The sequence below is a fragment of the Ascaphus truei genome, chromosome 4 (genome assembly GCF_040206685.1).
Source record: "Ascaphus truei isolate aAscTru1 chromosome 4, aAscTru1.hap1, whole genome shotgun sequence".
In the NCBI taxonomy this organism is placed as follows: domain Eukaryota; kingdom Metazoa; phylum Chordata; class Amphibia; order Anura; family Ascaphidae; genus Ascaphus; species Ascaphus truei.
In genome coordinates, this window is record NC_134486.1 from 401,974,563 (window position 1) to 401,997,357 (window position 22,795).

General features: G+C 42.8%; 1 protein-coding gene across 2 annotated transcripts in view; it reads right to left on the reverse strand.

The window, feature by feature from the left end:
* The window catches only part of ELP3 (elongator acetyltransferase complex subunit 3), a 188,122-nt gene that overhangs the window by 18,712 nt on the left and 146,615 nt on the right, over positions 1 to 22,795 (reverse strand). Inside the window, exons 13-15 of one of the 2 annotated variants that reach the window (XM_075598657.1) lie at positions 18,012 to 18,239; positions 14,608 to 14,689; positions 1,941 to 2,199 (exon numbers count right to left, since the gene is read on the reverse strand). In XM_075598657.1, the coding sequence (XP_075454772.1) occupies positions 1,991 to 2,199; positions 14,608 to 14,689; positions 18,012 to 18,239 (519 nt within the window). In that variant the 3' untranslated portion in view covers positions 1,941 to 1,990. Of the gene's footprint in view, positions 1 to 1,940; positions 2,200 to 14,607; positions 14,690 to 18,011; positions 18,240 to 22,795 lie in introns of those variants that run through there. The other variant, XM_075598659.1, reaches the window with a different exon arrangement.

Sequence of the window (22,795 nt, forward strand, 5' to 3'; positions counted from 1 at the left end):
TTGCTATATGTAACTGGCCTTTCTTTTGAGCACTCATCTCGCCAGCAAATGTACAGATGTAGCAGGCGTTATTTCACCCGCTGGTATTCGCCAACACATGCAATAAAGCAGAAGTGGCCAACTCTAGTCCTCAAGGGCCACCAACAGGTCAGGTTTTCAGGATACCCTGCTTCAGCACAGGTAGCTCAATCACCGACTGAGCCACTGATTGAGCCTCCTGTGCTGAAGCAGGGATATCCTGAAAACCTGACCTGTTGGTGGCCCTTGAGGACTAGAGCTGGCCACTTCTGAAATAACGCATTAACCCCGTCCTCTTTTTCACGCGCGACTAATGACACTGCAATGGTGTTTTCTCCTGCTAGCGTGTTGTGTGCGTCCAACGCTGCAATGAGTCGTTGCCGGCGGCATGAACTGCTGCAACATCTGCAAGTCAGCTACAATCATTCAGCTTTATTTACTAAGTACAAATCATTGGACTTAAACAAAACATCACTGCAGGTTACAATAGCCAACAATTGTAAGCAGCAACATACAATTAAAAGCCAGCAGTTATATAGCAATTTTGCTATTAAGATGCCAAGTGGAAAACAAAAAAAAAGAAGAGAGTAACATTGTGACGCCCAAACCCTAATTAAGCAAATTAACAAATTCAATACAGCGAATCCTATATAAATGAATACATGACAAATGAAAAGCAGGTTGAATTAGCAAAAAACCCCATTCCTTTCCTATTGCACTATGTTAATTGACTCTTTTCAATGCACGGATACATCTGTTTAAATGTTTGATTTTTTACAACTGTAACAAAACCAGTAAATGGTTCAATTAAAACAGGGGGTGGCCAACTTCAGTTCTCAAGGGCCACCAACAGGCCAGGTTTTCAGAATATCCCTGCTTCAGCACAGATGGTCGAAGACCGTGTCACCCCCTGATAATGTGTTCAACTACGCAGCGGCGGAGGCACTTCCCTGGGTCGGCTGCCGCCCTGCTGCTCCTTTGGAATACCAACGTCAAATGACGCCGCAAACGTCACCAACGTGACGTTGCGCGGCGACACCTTGCCATGTAAACGCTGCGTCATGGCGTCGCAAAGTCACGTCACTTGGGGGACGTCCGCGGCACCATTTGACGCTGAGATTTCAAAGGAGCAGGAGGATGGCAGCAAGGAGACGGGCGGCACAGGCAAGTACCTTCGCATTAGGTACGATAGGCCCAGGAACGCGGCAAAAGTTTTGTTTTTCTTGTTACTTTTCCTTTTAACTAAAAGCGGTGGAGAAATATATATATTTTGGCAGGTTTGGACTGGGATTATTCAGCGGACAGGCTATTCCTAGGGATAGTGAAAGAGTTTATGGCTATTGCTTGCGCCACCCCCAATAGATCTACTCAACCAATCACTATGAAACCTTTTTGCTGCCGAGGGTAGTTGCCATCCACATGGCCAAACACATTTGTAACATTTTGCCATACAAAAGACATATGCACTTATAACAAAAACAATATATAATTTTTACAGCACAAGTTGACACATTGGTGTCTTTCTTAGATGGATTTCAGATCATGTCATAAATATGAAAATAAATAAAACATCATCTACTTATTTTATTGATATTGTGCCGGATTTGTCTAACAAACTCCATACTTTCATTAAAATAAACACTGCTTCACTGATGCATACAGGCCTACCCCGCACTAACGTACGCAATGGGACCGTAGCATGTATGTAAAGCGAAAATGTACTTAAAGTGAAGCACTACCTTTTTTCCACTTATCGATGCATGTACTGTACGGCAATCGTCCTATACGTGCATAACTGATGTAAATAACACATGTGTAACAGGCTCTATAGTCTCCCCGCTTGCGCACAGCTTCGGTACAGGTAGGGAGCCGGTATTGCTGTTCAGGACATGCTGACAGGCGCATGCGTGAGCTGCTGTTTGCCTATTGGGCGATATGTCCTTGCTCGCGAGTGTACTTAAAGTGAGTGTCCTTAAAGCGGGGTATGCCTGTATACTGTGGTGATGTGAAAGGTTGCGTCCCAGCCTTTATTTAAAAAAGTAGCAGCACCAGACCCTGGGAAGAATGAAAGAGGCTTTTGCTGTTCTCTGAACCTTCTTTTTATTAGGTATTCCACATCCAGGTGTACAACAACCAGTTCTCCCAGCGTGATGTCTCCAGTCACAGAGTAGCCAGCAATATCTGCATTAGAAAGTTTGCATCCTTTCACTGAAGTTCCACAGACATCCTCCTATCACATAACAGCAACAAGGAGTGCAGAAAAAACCCAACCTCATATCACACAGCAGCAACAAGGAGTGTAGCAGACACAAGGGAAAGAAACCCCCTCCCTTTTATTACTGGTTAATTTGGACCAAACCAAATTAAGTATACCACACAGGGGAGTTGTCTCCCAAAACTTACACAATTGGCAAACATAATACACTTTACACAACATATCATTTTCTATAGCAAGCCCCCCAAAAAACAGTACCTTTTACAAACATCCCATGCATGTCTTTACTCTGTAAAATAAATGACATTCAGTATCACTTACTTTAATTCCCCCCCATACCATGGTATAATCTACCCTGGATGGTAAGCAGGAAGGCAACGCCCTTTTCCTTTTTTAACAGGGACTGCCCATGGCTGTGTAACATCAAACTGTGTTTAACTCCAACCACACCTGCATTGTACTGACTGACCTCAGGACACCACATTAAAGGTTAGTAAAGTTTCAGATAAAGGAAACAAAAAAAAACAAAAAAAGATTGCTGGGCCCAGCAAAAAAAAAAAGAAAAAAAGACAGAAACAGAAATAAAAGTGGTGCACTTGATGGCAGAAAGCAAACATGCATTTAACTTCCACAAAAGTGCAAGCAGCCCTGTCACATATCCCCCACTTTAAGAGGAAAACAGTCAGGATTTTTCTCCAACATACTTTTGTAAGAGACAGGGGTGCTGCAATTTTACTCTCCCCTTTACTGAGAAATAGGGAACCTCCGCCCTCCCACTCTAGAGGTTCCATGTCCAGGCCAACCTTTTAACAAATTAACATGGTATATAGACTGGTTCCTTCTTCCTGGTATGCTTACTTGATAGTTCACAACCCCCTTTCTTTCCACAATGGTATATGGACCTTGCCATCTAGCTACCAGTTTATTCTCTCTATCAGGCAACAAGAGGAGCACTTTATCCCCAGGAAGGAATACCTTATCTCTGGACTTTTTGTCATACCACACTTTCTGGTGTTGTTGAGCCTCCCTCAAATTTTCATTAGCCAGATCCTGCATCCGGATAATCCTTTCCCTCGTCTGGGTAATATATCCTACTATATTATCCCTCAAAGGAACCCGCTGCACCCAGGAATCTTTGATTAATGCTAGCAGACCCCGGGGTTGCCTTCCATAAAGTAGCTCAAACGGGGAAAATCCTGTTGAGGCTTGTGGTACCTCCCTGTATGAGAACAATAAATAAGGCAACCACTGGTCCCATTTGTTAGGCTGCTCACCTACCACCTTTCTAATCATCCTTTTTTGTGTCCCGTTTAGCCTCTCTACTAAACCATCAGTTTGGGGATGATATGGGGATGTATGTAGGGTCTGGATTCCCAACAACTGATACACCTCTCATTAAATTTGACATGAAATTTGACCCCTGATCCGTGAGAATTTCACGAGGGATTCCTACCCTTGCGAATACTTGAATAAGAGCATTCGCTACATTCTTAGCAGTAACACTGGGCAAGGGAAATGCTTCTGGATACCTGGTGGCGTAATCACATAGTACCAGTATATACGGATTACCTTTAGAACTTTTTTGTAAAAGGACCCACCACATCCATAGCTTCCCCAACTACCGGTATAGGGATCAATTTCCCCCGATCCATGAGGTTTACTGGGGCCACCTGTTGGCATATAGGACAAGAGGCACAATATTCTCCCACATCCTTATGTACCTTAGGCCAAAAAAATGCATTAATATTCTATATAAGGTCTTGTCTCTGTCCATATGACCCCCCATGGGAACATCATGTGCCAACCGAAGAATCTCCTTCCGAAATACTTTTGGCACCATGACCTGCTCCACCTGCAAAGAAGACTGAGGATCCTTGCGGACCCTGGTTAATACACCCTGTCGTAATACATATGATGGTATGGGCCCAAACTCACTCATCGCTTCAGTCTGGGATACCACCTGCTGAAAAAGGGGTTTAATGAGCTGTCCTGCTGTTGCGCCTCTACAATATCCTTGCCCCAAACATTATTGACCTTGTCCAAGTCCTGCACCCTTAATTCTCTAGGACCGAGTGCTTTGTCCTTTCTTTTTTGCCTATGGGATTTCCTGCCTCTCCCTTCTTCACCAAAGATCTCTGGGGGATAAGGAAAAAGCCCCTCCAAAGAAGTTTTCAAAGACATGTCCTTCTCCTTTTCAGCCTGCTTCTTCTCTTGGGCCCTTGGGTAACTGCTGAACAGTGTGTCTAATAGTCCTAACAGACCTGGAAAGTCCCGCCCCAGAATCACCATGTAGGGCATATTTTCTACTACCCCTGCCTGTACTACATGTGTAACTGTACCCACGGTGATAGGCAGCGGAATGATTGGACACCGCTTATAATGTCCATGGACACATTGTATGTTCAGAGAGCCCACTGGTATCCCTTTAGAAAAGTGTCCTTTCTTTACCAAAGTACTTTCACTCCCAGTGTCTATGGCCTTCACCATTTTCCCTCCAATGGTCACTTCCATAATGAATCCACCAACATTGGTGATCATAGTACTTGGCCCATTCTTCCCTTGTTGGCAATATCTGGCTATGTGTCCTGGTTTCTTACAGAGATGGCATATTCGTGCATCCTGTATATGTGAGCTCCGACCTGCCCCCTGTCTAAATGAAGATTCCCGTAATGGTGCATGTGATGAGGGGAGAGAAGATCTTACCACTGGTCTTCTCTCACGTTCCTGATGAGCTGCCAAATAGTCCTCAGCCAGGTCTATAGCTTTATCCCCAGTTTTGGGTCGATGTTCTTGCACCCACAGTCGCGCACCTTGTGGCAGAATCTCCAGGAACTGCTCAAGGACAAATGGTTCCAAAATTTCCTCTTTTGTCTTCTCGGTCGGCTTAATCCACTTATTCATAAGATCCATCAATTTGGCATAAGTCTCCCGTGGTCCTTCTGAATGATTATAGCGGATGTTGCGGAATCTTTGCCTGAACGTCTCCGGGTTGATGTTATATCGCCTGTAACTGGACTCTTTCACCATCTCGTAGTCTTCGGCATCCCCTGGACTTAGAGCACTGCAGGCCATCTGAGCCTTCCCAGTCAGTGTGGGCACTAGCATCATTACCCATTGTGATCTTGGCCACTGACTGGCTCTGGCCACCCTCTCAAACATGACGAGAAAAGCTTCAATGTCATCCTCGGGGCTCAGTTTATTTAAGCCGATCTCTTTGAGGATGATAGGCCCAGGTGCCGGTGCTATGGTTCCTGCTTGAAGGAGCTTCATCAAGTCCGTCATCTGCTGCGTCTGTCGCCGCTGCATATCATCCATCCGTCTCTCCCGTTTGTCTTCCATCTTCTGTCGCCGCTGCTCTTGTTCTGCCCATCGCCGCTCTTGTTCTGCCTGTTGGACCACCAGCCACTTCAGAAGGTCCTCCTTTCCTTCCGCTCCAGTCTTCCACTGTATGGGTCTTGGGCTTGGCTCCAACGTCCCCAGTGTCCTCCAATCCCTCGTCATCCTCCATAATTACCTCCACGCCCTGCACCAATTTCTTCTGCTTGATCAGCCCTTGTCTGGTCAGGACACCTGGATATCTTCGTCTGTTTGGGCGAGCTGCTACTTTCCTTTGGGTCCTTTTCATCGGGGACCATAGGGTTTAGATGTTGGGTACAGCATCAATTATCCCACCGTTGCCACCATATGTGAAAGGTTGCATCCCAGCCTTTATTTAAAGAAGCAGCAGCATCAGACCCTGGGAAGAATGAAAGAGGCTTTTGCTGTTCTCTGAACCTTCTTTTTATTAGGTATTCCACATTCAGGTGTACAACAACCAGTTCTCCCAGCGTGATGTCTCCAGCCACAGAGTAGCCAGCAATATCTGCATTAGAAAGTTTGCATCCTTTCACTGAAGTTCCACAGACATCCTCCTATCACATAGCAGCAACAAGGAGTGCAGCAGAAACAAGGGAAAGAAACCCCCTCCCTTTTATTACTGGTTAATTTGGACCAAACGAAATTAAGTATACCACACAGGGGCGTTGTCTCCCAAAACTTACACAATTAGCAAACATAATACACTTTACACAACATATAATTTTCTATAGCAAGCCCCCCAAAAAACAGTACCTTTTACAAACATCCCATGCATGTCTTTACGCTGTAAAATAAATGACATTCAGTATCACTTACTTTAATTCCCCCCCATACTATGGTATAATCTACCCTGGATGGTATGCAGGAAGGCATCGGCCTTTTCCTTTTTAACAGGGACTGCCCATAGCTGTGTAACATCAAACTGTGTTTAACACCAACCACACCTGCATTGTACTGACTGACCTCAGGACACCACATTAAAGGTTAGTAAAGTTTCAGATAAAGGCAACAAAAAAAAAGACAGAAACAGAATGAAAGAAATTAAAGTGGTGCACTTGATGCCAGAAAGCAAACATGCATTGAACTTCCACAAAAGTGCACGCAGCCCTGTCACAGGTGAGAACACATTTGTGAACCACTTAGGATTATCACATATTACACATATTTCAAAAACTAAAATGTAATTTGTTCCTAATCTAAGGCCTAATAATAGATAAAGATAACCTGAGCAAACAAATGACACAAAAACATGCTACTTTTTCAACATTTATTTAGCCACAAAAAACAACATTCAATATCCATGTGTGAAAAAGTATGTGACCCTTTAGATTCAGTACCTGGTGGCGCCCCCTTGTGCCGCAATAACTTCAACTACATGTTCAACTGTCTCCTGTAACTGCTGGTCAGTCTCGCACATCAGTTTTGAGGGTTAGGCTAAGGTCCCGCTGAACACGCGCCTGGCACCCTGGCAGCGCGTGCACATCGCGTCACCGCGATCTGCAGGCAGCTTTTTTAGGTGCGGGGGGGGGGGGGGGGGGGGGGAAGGGCGGTAAAAACGGGTTGGGAGGGCGCAGCCATGACGGGGAGGGGAGACGGGGGTTTCCAGGACGCACATTTTCTGTTCCGAATGAAGGATCTAGATTGCCATGCTGGGGCCCCGCTTACCGTCAACATGCTACAAATGTTCTTCATGTGTGTAGTTATGGTTTGAACAAGCGGCGTGTGTGTGTGTGTGTGTGTGTGTGTGTGTGTGTGTGTGTGTGTGTGTGTGTGTGTGTGTGTGTGCGTGTGCGTGAACGGAAGAGAGACCTGTAATAAATGAGAAAAGATGGATCTGATGTGTTTTGTTTTACCGGAATGTGGTGCTACTTTTGGCTTTAAGGAAACTTTCTTGTCCAGATTCAGCTGTAGTACAAACATTAGTGATTTCATGCCTGGCTGTCGGCGATCTCCCCTCTTCATTGGCTCCCTGGCGCACCATGTGACGCGTCGCCACACGGGAACACAATCTAGTTGTATCCCCTGCTGGCTGACGCGTCACAGCACAAAGAGGGCCAGGAAGCGAGCAGTCACCAGGGCCTGCTAGGGAGGAGGTGAGGGGCTGGTGAGAGGCACGCACCCCTGTCTGCAGCGGGGAGCTAGCCTTAGGCTGTCTTTGTAAGATCCCTAGTTAAGTGGTACTAATCCATAGACCATGCTGCCTGAGTGAGGAGGACCATAGGCAGCAGCTTGTAGAAAGAGATGAAACTGTATCAATGAAATCTGAACAGTGTCCATGGAGCCCAGTGACCGTCCATGGACAAGTCAAGTGTAGTTGTTACATAAATAAATATATTTTTTATGGCCTACTTATGGGATCACCCTGCTCGTTCAGGAAGAGGGAGATGTAGTGGTGTAGCCATCTCCTGCTGCAATACGTGATGTAGCGTGTATTCCCCTGACCCCCATCCACAATGATGCCCAGCCCAGTATATTTTTGCCTAATTGTTCAAAAGTATAATTTTGTAATAAATGTAATATGTATTTTGGGACACCAAGACAGGCATATTTTGGCCAGTACTGTCCTAAGCAATCTGAGACGTGTGATGGGTTTACTTTTATTCACATGAAAACATTCCTTCCTTACAGATGTAGTTCCCTCTGGGACCAAGGTGCACTCATGGCAGTGACATTTTGAAGGGGTTAAATCTGGGTCATTATTCACCAAATACTAAAAGTCAGAAAGGTAAAATACATTGGAAAAACCAGCCCCTTCTGTCCTTTTGGAGCTGCCATTTTCTATAACCACATACGGCAGTAGTTCTCAACTCCAGTTCTCAAGCCCCCCCAAAACACATCAGGTTTTAAGGACATCCCAGCTTCAGCACAGGTGGCTCAATCAGTGGCTCAGTCGATACAAAGCATACCATCTTTACAATTAGTGGCAACATTTATTTCAAAATTATTCAACTAAAAACTAAATGACAATTTATGACCCAATTATTCCTTAATCAATTTCTTTGTCTCGAACGCGGAAATGACATTAATGATATTCCTTTACTATTTATATTCACTCATGGCCCCTGTTAGTCTCCAGATGGTGCGATTACATCTCATTGATCTCTTAGGGAGAAGCTAATATTTTGCTAATGAATGAACAGCCGCACCCTGGTGTCAATGAGTGGAACGTGAATAGTAAACTGGGCCTTTAACAACAGCAGCTGGCAAAAAAAAGGGCCAATTAACCTTTTGGTCCAAATCACGCAATTCCATTTGCTGACAAAAATAAATAAATCAATCCTCCTCCTATCCCTCTAATAAGGTATTTTATTTTTCTCTCTACTAATTGTCCAAGCTTATGGCAGTATCAACATAGGCACATATCTGATTGTGCCATACGTCCAAGCCCACTAAATCTATCAGAAGAAGGTAGATGAGATATAGAGAGTCTAACATTTAGAGCAGGGGTGACCAACTCCAGTCCTCAAGGGCCACCAAAAGGTAAAGTTTTAAGGATACCCCTGCTTCATCACAGGTGGTTTAATCAGTACCTCAGTCCAGTAGTGGAGTCCACTTAATGTCGCACGAACAAGCACACCTGGGGTGTTTAAAGGTTAGCAGAACCAAAATAAAAATGGTGTCGAGATCGAGACTTGTACAGGGTCACAGCTGTTCGACTCTGGGATTAAAACTGGGATCATCTACTTCAAAGGCAATGACACTACCACTATACAAAACTGTCCCATAGAGTCCTCATTTAAAAACATATGCAGTGTTGTCATCCTTCTCACCTTATAACTACTTTTTTAATTTATATATCGAGGTCCACTTTCTAGTGCAGAACTTAATATATTACATAGAAGAATGCCCTAGACACTAATCTCCATTGCTAGCCTATAAATGATCCCACCTTGTTCTATCCTCTTAATTTCAACAACATAACTAACCAGCGACCCTGATATGTACAGTAGCTTGTTTATAGAAGCAGCCATTCCAAAAGATAACTGCGTTGAAAGAACTGTAGTTGCATTTTAGCCACTATGCAGCTTTTACTTCACAGTGCAAGAGTGACTACACCTAACAATGGTAACTAGAACCAGGCAAATAGGATTTTTTTTTACGGGTTTGCATTAAAAATATTCGGAAAAAAAACTCCTATTTAAACCAAATCTTTTTTTCCCCCTGAAGATTCTGTAAATGTTGGCGTTTTATAGGGAATTTCAGAAAGCAAGTACTACCAGTGAAAAAGTAAGGTCGTCGATTAAGCTTATTTTATTTTTGGTCAAACTGTTATTGAGTATTTCTTTTTATTTAACCTCCACTTTTCCTTCCATAAAGTAATATGCACCTTTACATCTGACATTTCCCCTCCCCCCCCTCTTAAATTGCTCAATTCCAGAACTTTATTCAAAAAGAACTGTCAGTGTTTATATGGTAACAAACCTTAGACATTCTATTTGTTCTAACTTGAAGTCTTTCTATCCCCAGAGTTCTCCCTCAAGTGTCCAAACCTTCCTGGCCAGCATCCATTTTAATTTTCTACTTGAAGGAGCAGGAATGGAAAATCTGGACCAAGAGAACTGTTCATCTCAGCACATACTGCTTAGCTTCCGGAGCCTCAGCTCTTCCTGGTCCAGTAACACGGAGATAAACCCTTACATCATCAGACTTAGGGGGAAATGACTGCAGTGTTGCCACTGGGCCATTAAATACCGGTTAAAAAGACTTGTCATTGTACATTTTAGTTTGGCTGGTAAAGACTGGACGCAGCTTCAGTAATCTGCAGCCTCTGCGTGGGCTGAAAGTGATGGGATTTTAAAAGGCCGTTTGAGACCGAGTGGGTGTTAGAGGATGTGCAGTTTGCACTTTTAAGCGAAAGCCGAGGATGTTGAATGAATTCCTTACTTAGTTTTAATTTATACACAGAAGGATACCATTATCAAAGAACATTTAGAACTGTAGAATATATGTACAGAGGCTTTTTTTTTTGCAGAAATATATATATAAACCCAGGCTGTGCTCAAAAGCTGTATAATGCAGCAAGCAAAAGCTTATAGGGGACCATGTTATATGGTTTTGAAGCAAAAGGTGGCACGGTGTGCTCATTTGCATGTCAGGAGAATGACGTTACGCAGCTGGTTCGCCCTCATTGGCTGAGCCCCCCCCATGACGTGGCCAATGCTCGGAGATACTGAATGTAAAGGTTCACATACTTATTCACACAGGGATATTGAATGTTGAATTATTTGTGGTTAAATAAATGTTGAAAAGGTATCATGTTATTGTGTCATGTGTTTGCTCAAGTTATCTTTTGAAATGTGTGAAAATCCTAAGTGGTTCACAAACGTTTTCTCGCCACTCTGCATAGCTGATGAGGTTCAAAAATGATATACGTCTTTTGTACTGCTCTTGGGATGAATAGTTCTTTTGAAAGCTCATTGTATTGTCCCCGAATATATTTGAATGTAGTTATCATATCCCCTCTTAGACGCCTCTTTTGTTATGTAAACAAAACTAATTTAGCAAACCTCTTCTCAAATTAGATTATTAGGGGATGCCCTTTATTAATTTGGTGGCTCTTCTCTGCACTTTTTCTAGTTCCATGATGTATTTTGTATGGAGTGGTGCCCAAAATTGTACTCCATATTTAAGGTGTTGTCTTACTAATGCTTTACAGAGGGGCATAATTATGTTTACTTTCCTTCCATCCATTCCCATTTTAATGCCTTTGCAGCTACTGCATGACTTTGGGCACTATTGCTATGCCTGCTGTCTACCAGCACTCCTAAATCCTGTTCCATCAAGGATTCTCCTAATGTGTCCCTATTTAATTTGTAAGCTGCCTGTTTATTCTTGTTTGTCAGATGCATAACCTTACATTTATCTGTATTAAACCACATCTGCCATTTACCTGCGCAAGTTCCAGTCTACCTGGAGAGAAATTACATCCTGCTCTGATTGTACTACCTTAAACAATTTAGTGTCATCAGTACAGGATGGAGACTTTGTTCTCAATGCCAACCTCAAGGTCATTAATAAACAAGTTAAAAAGATGAGGTCCCCTCTTACACACAGATACCCAGCAAGCTCTCAGAAACCCCCCAAAATTACCACAAAATATATATGTATATAAGTGTCAAAAGGAGTGCTGCTGGGCGTGGCTAATTGTATAAAACAAGAAACAAAGAAGTCAAGAGCAACATCCAATGTGACAAAAATACACAGTCAAATACCTACTGTATATATCTCTTGAAAAATGGTCATTTAGTTAACCCTTTGGCCAAAGCGAATAAGCCTGCGAGCTACTTTCAAGGCATGACCAGTGCAGGTCCTGACACTAACTGATTCAAATCTTTATTACTTCAATAATTAGAGGAAGGATGGTCCTGGCATTGAACCTGTCGCAACCAGCTTTGAGGATACCGTAGCCGGAGAAGAAGTCCTGTCCCCTGCAAGCCACCATACCTGCAGTGCGCGCAGACGCGGAAGTGCGGACGACGGCGCCATTGACCATGAGGATCCAAAGCAGAGGCGTGGGGCTAATTTGCCAAGAAAGACTCTCCATTCTGGTTTATTTCGGGTGTACCCAGAGTGGTGTGTGTGCCCTTATAGCACTCAATGTGTTTGAAAGATCGGGAGAATGTGAGTTTGCCTTTTTCCCCATCAAATACTGTATGTATGCATGTTCATTAAACGGTATCACGCTATGTTCTCTCCATGTATTCTTTAAGAGGAGTTAAGTGTGACCAGATATTCTCCTGTTGAAATTCATGTGAGTGAATTTGTTCACTTGACACTTGTGCACAATCACCAGTTTTATTGGGCATCACTGGTTTATTTGTTTGTGTTGGTTGCACTTTATTGTGCTTATATTTTTCACCATTAATTCTTGTACACAGTTTCTAGAGACTGTTAATTTTGAGCAGCACAGCGGAGCCTAACTATTGTTATTGTTATTTATTTTGCACTTCTCTTATTTCACCATTGGTTTATAGCATATCCCTACACACATTTTCTTTCTACTTTTATCTCCACTGCTAATTCCTATCCACAAGGTCTCTACATTTTCATCATTCCCTTCATAAACATCTTCCCTTATAATAGGCTGTAGATCCGGTTTAACATATAAACATACTCCACCTCCTCTTCTATTTGCTCGACCCTTCCGAAAAAGGGAATAATCCTCTAAATTAACTGCGCAGTAATGAGGTTCATCCCACCATACTTCAGTAATGCCTATGATATCCTACTGCTTCCTTGTAGCTATTGATTCAACCGCCCCAATTTTATCTGTCAGGCTTCTTGCATTAGCAGCAAGCGTGCAATGAAGGGTTTGTCCAGTCTGTGCTATTATCTTATCTGCTCCTGCCTTTCTGCTCCAATTGTAGTTAGTGTTTAGAAGTTTTCTTGTATTATATGTATTTAATGTGTGTGTCCCTGCTTGACAAACTCTCACTTGTCCCCATTCTACCTCCATAACCCCATGCAATTTCCCCATCTATTCTATTTAGTTCATTATTAGTTCCTTGTCCCTCCCCCGTCCTGCCCCTGTATTGTACAATATATGCATTAAAAATTACTTTGACCCTGCCATTATACATCTCTAAGCGGTATGCTACGCACTTTGAGTATTTAGGCGTACACCTCATCTTTTGTTCACGTTATCACTGTGCTAAAGCTTAAACCGGTTGCCGGCGGCATACCCACTGATCTTGTGCTGGTCGTCGCTTAATTGCGGCGTGCCCCAGTGATGTCGGTGGCTCCGCTTTGAAGCTCCGAAGCTAAAGGCTTACAGCTTGGGCTAAGCGAGCCCTAGAACCTTCAGTGAGGGAATTAGCTGTTCCATTCATGTGCCATAAAATTGGTACCTCACCGTGGACATTCATCGAGCGAAGGATCCTCTGGACCATCAAAGTTCCTGGATGTAAGGACGTTTTCATTCGGACCAGAGGCTGCAGTAACATGTACCCTGAACATGCGCAGCACTTTTAACTGATATTCTTGTACGTGCATACATTAACACAAATTACTGTTGTATTACAGTATATTACTTGTTTTACACTATGAGAGTCGAGCACTCTGTCTTCTTTTCCATGTTCATCTATCTGGTGCTGATAGAAATGTCCGGCAAATGACCGGCAAGCAGCAGACTCCCATTTACATTGAAGTTTTATGTATGTATTTAGATTGTATTGTCACAGGATATTATATATTTTAAGATCACATTAGTAGCACCTGTGTTCTATTTGTCTTCAATACGGGTGCACTTATTTAGAGATAGATCTTTATTTGAGGATATTTTTCTCATTTACCCTTTATGTTGAGTAATTTCTACACTTGGAGAAATAATTATTGTTGTCACTTTTAAATACAATTGGTGCACAGTTTTTTTTCCCTTTTTTTACCTCATCTAAAGGACTGCCTTTTCTCTCCCTTCATTTTTTAGTAGAGATTAAATAAAATGTTTTCTGACGCACACTATTAAAGACAAACTGCAGTCAATGGCAAATTTGAATGAATCCGCCCGGATCTTCAAGCATGAAATACGCACGTGGATTTTGGCAAAATAATCCGCGGAATTTCGGGAACCAAGTTTTCACCCATCTCTAATTATGACTGATATTTACCAAACCTTAGGGAAAAGCTGGTCTACTAAGAGGGTGGTATAGAGAGGAGAGTAATTGACAAATTGCAGTACCAATGTAGGTTTCGGTGATATGCAGTGCAGCGTTCCAGTAGAGGTAGCAGTGCTGGGGATAATTATGCTACAGTTTGTGAGATGTTTTCAATGGATAAACACAAGAGCTTTTCATGAATGTAATTTCTCAGTTATAAGAGACCATAAAAAGTCATCTTCTCCAAAGGTCTTGAATACCTGCATATCAATATTTTCAGAGACATAGAAACTTAATTTGACAAGTGACTGGGGATAAAATAACCATTTAGTAAAGCAATACACTTTGCTGATCGATTCTAGATACTGTACTTAGTGTACCCGCCTAATATAAAAAATAAATAAAAAAATTAATGAAACAAACCTGAAATTACAGCAATTTTCCCCGAACCATGCTCTTCTCTTGCTATGCGCTCTGCTTCCTCCATTAGCAGCATCCCAAAACCCTGTGTGTGAAAGGAAAGACGAAATGTAGAAAAGGTTAACAATCGGAGTAATATTATATTTACATCAGGACAAGTCAGCACTAAAAGGTGGAGAGGGGTGTTACATGTGCATTGTAAGACAGTGACAACACTTTCTGAAGCATGTGAACGGTTTTATTAGCTCTTTATATACATATGCCCAAAAGGGGGAAAAAAATATCCAGGCATTTCAAATTGAAAACTAACTTTTCCCTGCATTTATTGCATCCGAAAATTATACTGTTGGTGTAGCTCAATAATAATGTCACTGTCTTTGATGTGGGTGAACTCTGTTTGACTCCTACTGTCATCTATTCTTTTGACCTAGGGCAAGTCACGTTACTGTATGTGCCCAAGGTATCTAAATTGAATTGGAAGCTCTACTTCATAGGCAAAAAATGTCAATTTGGGTTTGGGTTTCATTAACCCATTCACAGCCTGCATCGCTGACATTTCTGAAAATTGTCAGTGCATCAACATTAAAAAAAAACCCCCAGTAACAATACTGCCAAAATATGCCACATGCTGTGGCGTAAAAAAAGGGGGGGAATTCTTTTTGTGATCGTCTATAGCACAATGGACACACTCCTATTATTCTGGAGTCGTACATTACGCACACCTCTCTGTTTTTGACTGACCTTGTCAAACGCGCCTCCACTGGTTAAAATAGAAGATAACTAATGGTAGTACACTTACTTCCCCATAAAGCAGTGGGGTTTTCAGCCTGTGTTACTTGGAATCGTGTGAACCCATGAGAAGTCCCCAGGGGTCCAAGATAAAAATGTGCTAGTGACAGATATTTTCATTTTCAAGATGGCATAAGTATTTTTTTTTTTTTAACTTCATAACTCTAAAATGTTATTAAAATATGTTGTGCTGTGGTATTATGGACTATAGAGCTGCAAGGTTTCAAAAGCCATAAACCCCATCTTCATAAAATAAATGAGCTTGAAGGTAGGTCCCCAAAAAAGGGATCACGACCTACAACAAATCTATGGTCCCAATTATTATACCAGAAGTGGATATATTTCAGATCATACAGAAGAGTAAAGATGGTAAATGTAGATACCCGACAGACACTGATGATTTGTAATTTAGTTTAATGATAGATTGCAAAGGTTTAGGCACCAATAGCATTTCCAGACTTTTACGATATTGATGAGGGACACCTATTTTTTTGTTGTCATTGTTGATTTTTTTTAGCAGGTCAAGTAATACAAAGTCCAGCATTGGTAAGTTCAAGGCAAGGTGATCTACAAGAGCCATATAGTCAGACTAAACAAGGCAATTGAGAAATTTGCAAAAAGTTGCAATATACAGCACATATTCATGCAGGTCCAGTAATGCAAGTTGTAAGAGTATACTGTATATTGACTTTAACCATGCTAACTGTTCAGGTTTCTTGACATCAAGTTAATTTGACCTTTTTCTGTTCAATATAAATGTTAAGAAATTAGACATAACCAGATCTGGGATAGCTCTGTCTTCAGTCTGGACCACAGTGGGAAAAACAAAAGGGTTGTTGAAGCACTCTTCACCTGAGGGAGGGTTATGGATCAAGGCCCAGAATTAATTCTCTCATAATCCTAGGCAGGGTGTGCAGCAGACACAATTAAACTTTTGTATATCTAGAAACGAGACTCCAACTATTTCTTTATTTAATTTAAGTCTCATAATGCAGATTCTATGTTTTTGTCCTCAAAATAAAATTAGTCCTTTCTTTATTTAAATATTGTATATCTTGTTTATTTATTAGGAGGGGAAGCTTCATCAATAGATAGTATAATTTGGGGGAGTGAGTCAGTTTAGTCATCTGGACCCATCACATGGTGCTGAAGTGATTTGCAAGTGCAATATTTTTTTTTAACATTGTGTAAATTGAGTATCATCCCTCACACTATATCCTGGCCAGTCTGTGTGTTAAAATGATCAATGTCCGTACCAATGTTGAATATTTGTTGTGTCTCTCCAAAACAATAAAAAAATTGGAAAAAAAAGGTTAAAAAAATGCATTAGTGAAATTGAACTTTAGAAATAAAATAAAGGGTACTGTTCCATTTAAAAAAAAAAAAAAATGATCAATGTCAAGTTCTTTTTGGGTCTAGTGTCCCTCTTGTAGGAAAACCATGTCCGCCTTTAGCCTATTAAGATGTGCTAAAATGTTGTCTCTCTTGATTGGAGAATGGACTCCCCCCATATGTTATTGCCTAATGCACTAGAGATTCCAAGGTTAGATCCTGAGACAAACCCACCAAAAGGTTAATGGAAGCCATTTATTGAGGACAACTTCACTTCCTTCAGATACTCATATATTCCCATGTATCAAGTACCTTTTATTGATTAAAATAACCCCCCCCACCCTTAGACGCAGATTAGAGCATCAGCCATCTTGATCAGCCGCCTTCCTGGTAGTCTTCGGGACTGCCCTTTTAAATCGACTGCAATCGATGTATGCAGCGATTTATAGCAGAAGCATATTCTTCAAACTATGTGAAATTACATATACAGTAATACAATATGCGTATCAGAACATCAACCATGTAAATAAACATAGCAGGGGACATACAACAATCTATCAGCGTGCAGATGCACAATTTTAGGGTTACTAACATACTATGGGAGACAGTCACATACCACTAAAGTGGTAACTAAAGTTAAAGTACGAAAACAACTTAAAAGGAACAATCCAAACAAACAATATCCTACAAGTGTGGGTTTTTTTTTTTTTTTTTAATAAATCAGTTCTGTAGTATTAGCCAATACTTACTGCATTAAAATATATATATATTATTCAACTCTCAATGCCATTTTTAATGAGTTTTAATATACTGAGCATCCTTTTATTTCTATAGCAGACTTTAGCCGACTTCCCCAGCAGTGCAAGATCTTTGTAACACTTTCCAGGTTTCTGATCATTTGTTGCCAATATTCCCAGCAGTTTAAGCTGTAAACTATAACAATAGATAATGTTACTTTAGCAATGGAGTTACACGGACTAAAGGATTGATTGAAACTGAAAGGCGGCCATTTAGTGAACCCTGGGAAGCGGGATCTTTGCCGATTGATCACAGGAGAACTAATTGATCGGCAGCTTAGGCAATTCATTTTCAGTAAAGGTAATCAAAGACTGCATATATTAAAACACACACACAAAAAAAAAACATATATATATATATATTTTTTTAAATGCTGCTTGGACTGCCTTTTTAATTAACCACAAGCCTAATAATGGGTGAGGAGACCGCACTGCTGCTTTAAAACCATAGCATATCAGGGTTAAAGAGGACTTTCCGTTATAATGCACCTGATGTTGAAACTTCGAGGGATCGCGACTGCTGACTGGGACCACACTGCCGTAAACATGCAGCTCCCGCACGATGGACACTCCTCCTTTCAGTTCAGGTCTGAAAGACTCCTCTGAACATTTGCGCAGGCGCAGCAGACCAATGAGTATGTCTTGCTCGGGGTCTTCGTAGGACAGGAAAGTCTCCCAACCACCATTGGCCACATAATCTCGGCGAACTAACTCCACCTGTTAAAATGACAAGGAAACAACCTGATGATTACCAAATGTGCATACTACAGTACCAAGCTGACTTTTTAGTCCAGCTTTCTATTACACTATTAGCAGCACAGTGGAACGGTTCAATCTCTCCATAAAATTTGTATAATCCCATTTCTTCTACATATCTGCAATGGAAAAAGATTCATCTATATATATATAAGACTGAAATAACGTTTGTGTGTGTATTTGTGCCCCATGTGATTGGCCGGCGGACGGCCACAGCTCATTGTCCTGCAGGGTGGGCTGACGTCACAGCAGGGCGTGCCAGTCACACCACCCACACCCAGCCACCGCGCCTAACCTCAACCCGCCGCCCCTCACACCCTCCAGCACGAGCAGCACGCCGTCTCACCTCAACCCGCTGCCCCTCACAACCTACACCCTCCCGCCTCACATCGCCGCCGGCTCCCGCATCACCTGCTGCCTCCCGCGGGCAGACCGGGGTAAGGGGGGGGGGAGAACGATTGCCGGGGACGGAAGGGGGGGAACGAGTGGCGGCTCCCGCATCACCCGCCACCGCACTAGCATCACCCGCCGCCGCACGGCCTCCCGAGTCACCGCCTTACCCGCGGGAGCGCCGGGAACCGGGGTAGAGAGCACGAGCACCGGGAGGGGGGGGGGGAAGAGAACGAGCGCCGGCACCCGCATCACCCGCCGCCTAACACATAGCCGCACTTCCTCCCGACTCACCTTACCAGCGGGAGGGCCAGGGACCGGGGGAGAGAGAACGAGCGCCGGGGAACGAACGCTAGGGGACTGGGGGGGGGGGGGGGAGGGGAGGGAGGGGGACGAGTGCAGAGGGCGAGAAAACGAGGACCGGGGGGTCATGCAGGGGGTGGAGTGTGATGTCAGGTACAAGGAGGCCCGCCGCATCGCCACCACTCCCCCGCCTCCCCTCCGGGCAGCACTGCACTCAGTCCCTCACCCCGCCGCCTCACAACTACAACCGGCCCGCCGACGGCCCACCGCATCGCCCCCCCGCCTCCCCTCCAGCAGCACCGCACTCAGTCCCTCATCCCGCCACCTCAGGGACAGGGGGGGGAAGCATCTGGCGGCAGGAAGCAGCACCCACCCGGTGAAGGTAAGTCACCCACCCCACCCAGTCACTGCCAAACCCAATCACTGCCTCCTTCCCTCCCTCTCACCCACCCAGTCACTGCCTCCCTCTCGCCCACCCAGTGCCTCCCTCCCTCTCTCCCACCCACCCAGTCACTGCCTCCCTCCCTCTTACCCAAGTCACTGCCTCCCTCCCTCCCACCCAGTCACTACCAAAGGGCCACTGCCTCCCTCCAAGTCACTGCCTCCGTCACTGCTTCCCTCCCAGTCACTGCTTCCCTCCCTCCCACCCAGTCACTGCCTCCCTCCCTCCCAGTCACTGCCTACCTAGCCACTGCCTCCCTCCCAGTCCCTGCCTCCCTCCCTCCCTCCCAGTCACTGCCTCCCTCCTTCCGAGTCACTGCCTCCCTCCTTCCCAGTTACTGCCTCAGTCACTCCCTCCCTCCCAGTCACTGCCTCCCTCCCTCCCTATGTCACTGCCTCTCTCCCTCCCTAAGTCACTGCCTCGCACCCACCCTCCCAGTCACTGCGTCCCACCTGATGCCATTGCAACATTCTATTGGCCTCCGGAGCAAGGCTGATATTCTGTCCACCTGAAAATATCTTGTTAACCCTGGGGATACCTGGAGGTCAGGGGACAGCGATTGGACTCCATGAGATCCCCCACCCTGTTCAGGCAATAAGAAAAATACCTCCTTTACGTCCCCAAAAAATGAGCAGTGCAGACTGCTGCTCGAAAATGTGAGAATATCTCATTAGCATTTCACTTCTGTGTCTAATGTGTTCTGTTTGACACCAACTGTCTGTCCTGGGACCGACAAGATTAAAAATCAAACTTTAGAAAAGAGAGAGGGAGTCAATTAAAATAATTTCGATCTCTCTTTATAAACCACAAAACTACACAACCTATTCAAACTCTGGGGCAAAACTAAATACAGTAGTAGTTTTTTTGCCTGCGTTTTGTGGCAAGCAGTTAATTATATGGTATATAATGACAGGATTTTGAGAAGGATTTCTCTTCTCTTATATTTCACCTGCCTACGAGTTGGCACGACTTTCCATGTCAAATGCAATTTCACAGTTTACTGAATACTTAACATGAACACTTAATTTTGCAAATGCATTCATTTGCATAATAAAATGTGCATAGCGCATTGGATTAGTAGAGCCAGAACCAAGTCGCTAAAATTCTGGGTTTGCTCCATTTTTAAATGTGAGCACTATTTAACATCTTGCAGTTTAATCAATTATGTTTGTTCCGTGATGTTTAGAACGGCTTACATTGTACTTTTTTATTCTCGCATACTGTACACTTATTTCAAGTCTAATTTGATAACGGCTCAAATTCTATATAAAGAGTAATGAAGATCTGAAAGACTCCTCTGAACATTTGCGCAGGCCGCAGCTATAAAAAAAATAATAAATAAAAAACCCATAAACTGCCTGATATCCATCATCACAAACTTTTAATGTGATGGAAACAGTTTCATGGATATTTCAACTGTTTCTTTGAACTGCAATTTCTATTATCATATCTCGAAGGAGAACAGCAAAATGGTACAGTATATAAAACAAAATATATTCATTCTGTTGCGACTCTGGAACCTCCCGAAGTAGCAATGAATCAGTTTTCACTGCGGGAATCCTCATATTGAGAGAGGTTTTTATTTACCAGAGTCACAGGTAGAGGGGAAAATGGTCATTGGGTTAGTGAGGTGATCAGGGACGTGGACAATGTTCCCTAAATATTGACACTATTTAAAGATGACACAATCAATGACAAACTGAAAAGCCTGCAGGTTTTTTCAATAGAAGCTGTGCGCTCCTGTTACAGGGCTAGGGCATAATGCAGCAGGAGACACTACATTTAAAAAAATGAAGTGAATAAATAAACTATTGTGATTTCTAGTTTGAAGCAGCAGTCACACTTATTAAAGTAGCACAGAACTGGATTATGCAAATGCAACTACCCGTATAATCCCGTCGCTGACGTACTCTAGGATTTTTTTCTTAATAATTTGTGATACTGTATATAGCTGGTAGAAATATGGGGTACTTCCACTGCACATACCAGCACCACTTATAGATTAAGAGACACACAAGAAAAAAATATTCTACATCTCAAACAAAACGACCAATTTCTGAAGCACCACAGGTTACTATGTGCATCCTTCATACAGATAGATGTATCAGACGTTGTTGCTGGCGCATTATTTAACAGTAGTGCCATTGAAATCATCGGTTACAGAGAGAACACATGTTCTTTAACGCGTTGTTTTGTGCGTTAATAGGTGTAATAACGTCTGCCACATCTGTGAAGTCTAATGCTTTGGTACATTGCAGACTGCAATATGCAATGCAATTAGTCATAGGATGTTATTGTATTGCCATCAGTGATTTAATGCAAGGATTGTCCAGTAGACAATTTGATGTACTGTAGCAAACAGGAATTTAATCTGGCATGCGGATCTGTATGTATCTGAGGAAGACATAGGTAACTGATCAGAAACTTCCTTCAGACAAGAAAAAGGGCAGGCAAGGACACACAATTGAGCCAAGTTACTTCGACCTTAAACTTTTCTCATTAAGCCAAAGCCAAATGGTACGCCTGACAAACGTACATGGCTGGAAACGGGATATCTGCCCTTTAAATCTGTGGTTAGACAGCATTTCGTGTTGGTCTGCAACTGTTAAAAAACCATCTTCTCATTTTATGCCGTTTTCATTCATTCACCCTGTTATCCCTGTGAGCTACCTCTGAACATTCATTTATAGTGTGTCCCCAGGTGCCATTCAGAAGATATGCAATAAAATAAAAAATAAAAAATAATGAATATAAATGTGTTAAATGCCAAAGCAAAGTAAATACAAAAATAGCTCAAAGCAATGCATATTCAATTTTAGGTTTACTTGTGACCGCTGATTTTATAGACTGCAGAACATTTAAATGATATATATATTATCAACTTCTATGCACTTTAGCTGATTTCCCATGCATGTTTTGCTAATGAGACGAAGAAAGCAATTAATTTGCAATCAGATTGCTTTTTGTGCTAGTATATCAAAGGAAATTAATTCAGGTAAGCCATTGTGCATTGGCGTGAAAGGCGCACAGAGAGGGTGGCACACACACTCTGTCCACACTGATGGTGGATCAAGGGAAATTTATAGTACCTGCCAATATTTATGTTTCCTCTAGTCTCTCCAATATACTAGTCTCTCCATGACAGCAATTACATTTGAGGTAAGTCCTCCTCCCCCCCAGCGGGGAGTAGGGCAAGCATTCTGACAGCTGGATACAAGGGAGGTATTTCTCCCTCAGTTATCTTTATATCAAAACTATAAAAAGCCCAATTAGCAGCACATTGAAGAAACACAGTGGTTGGGCAACAGGAAACCTTCATGGAAGAACTGCAAGAAACAGAAATATCAGCAGGTACATTTTTCTGCTCGTCAATCCATGACAT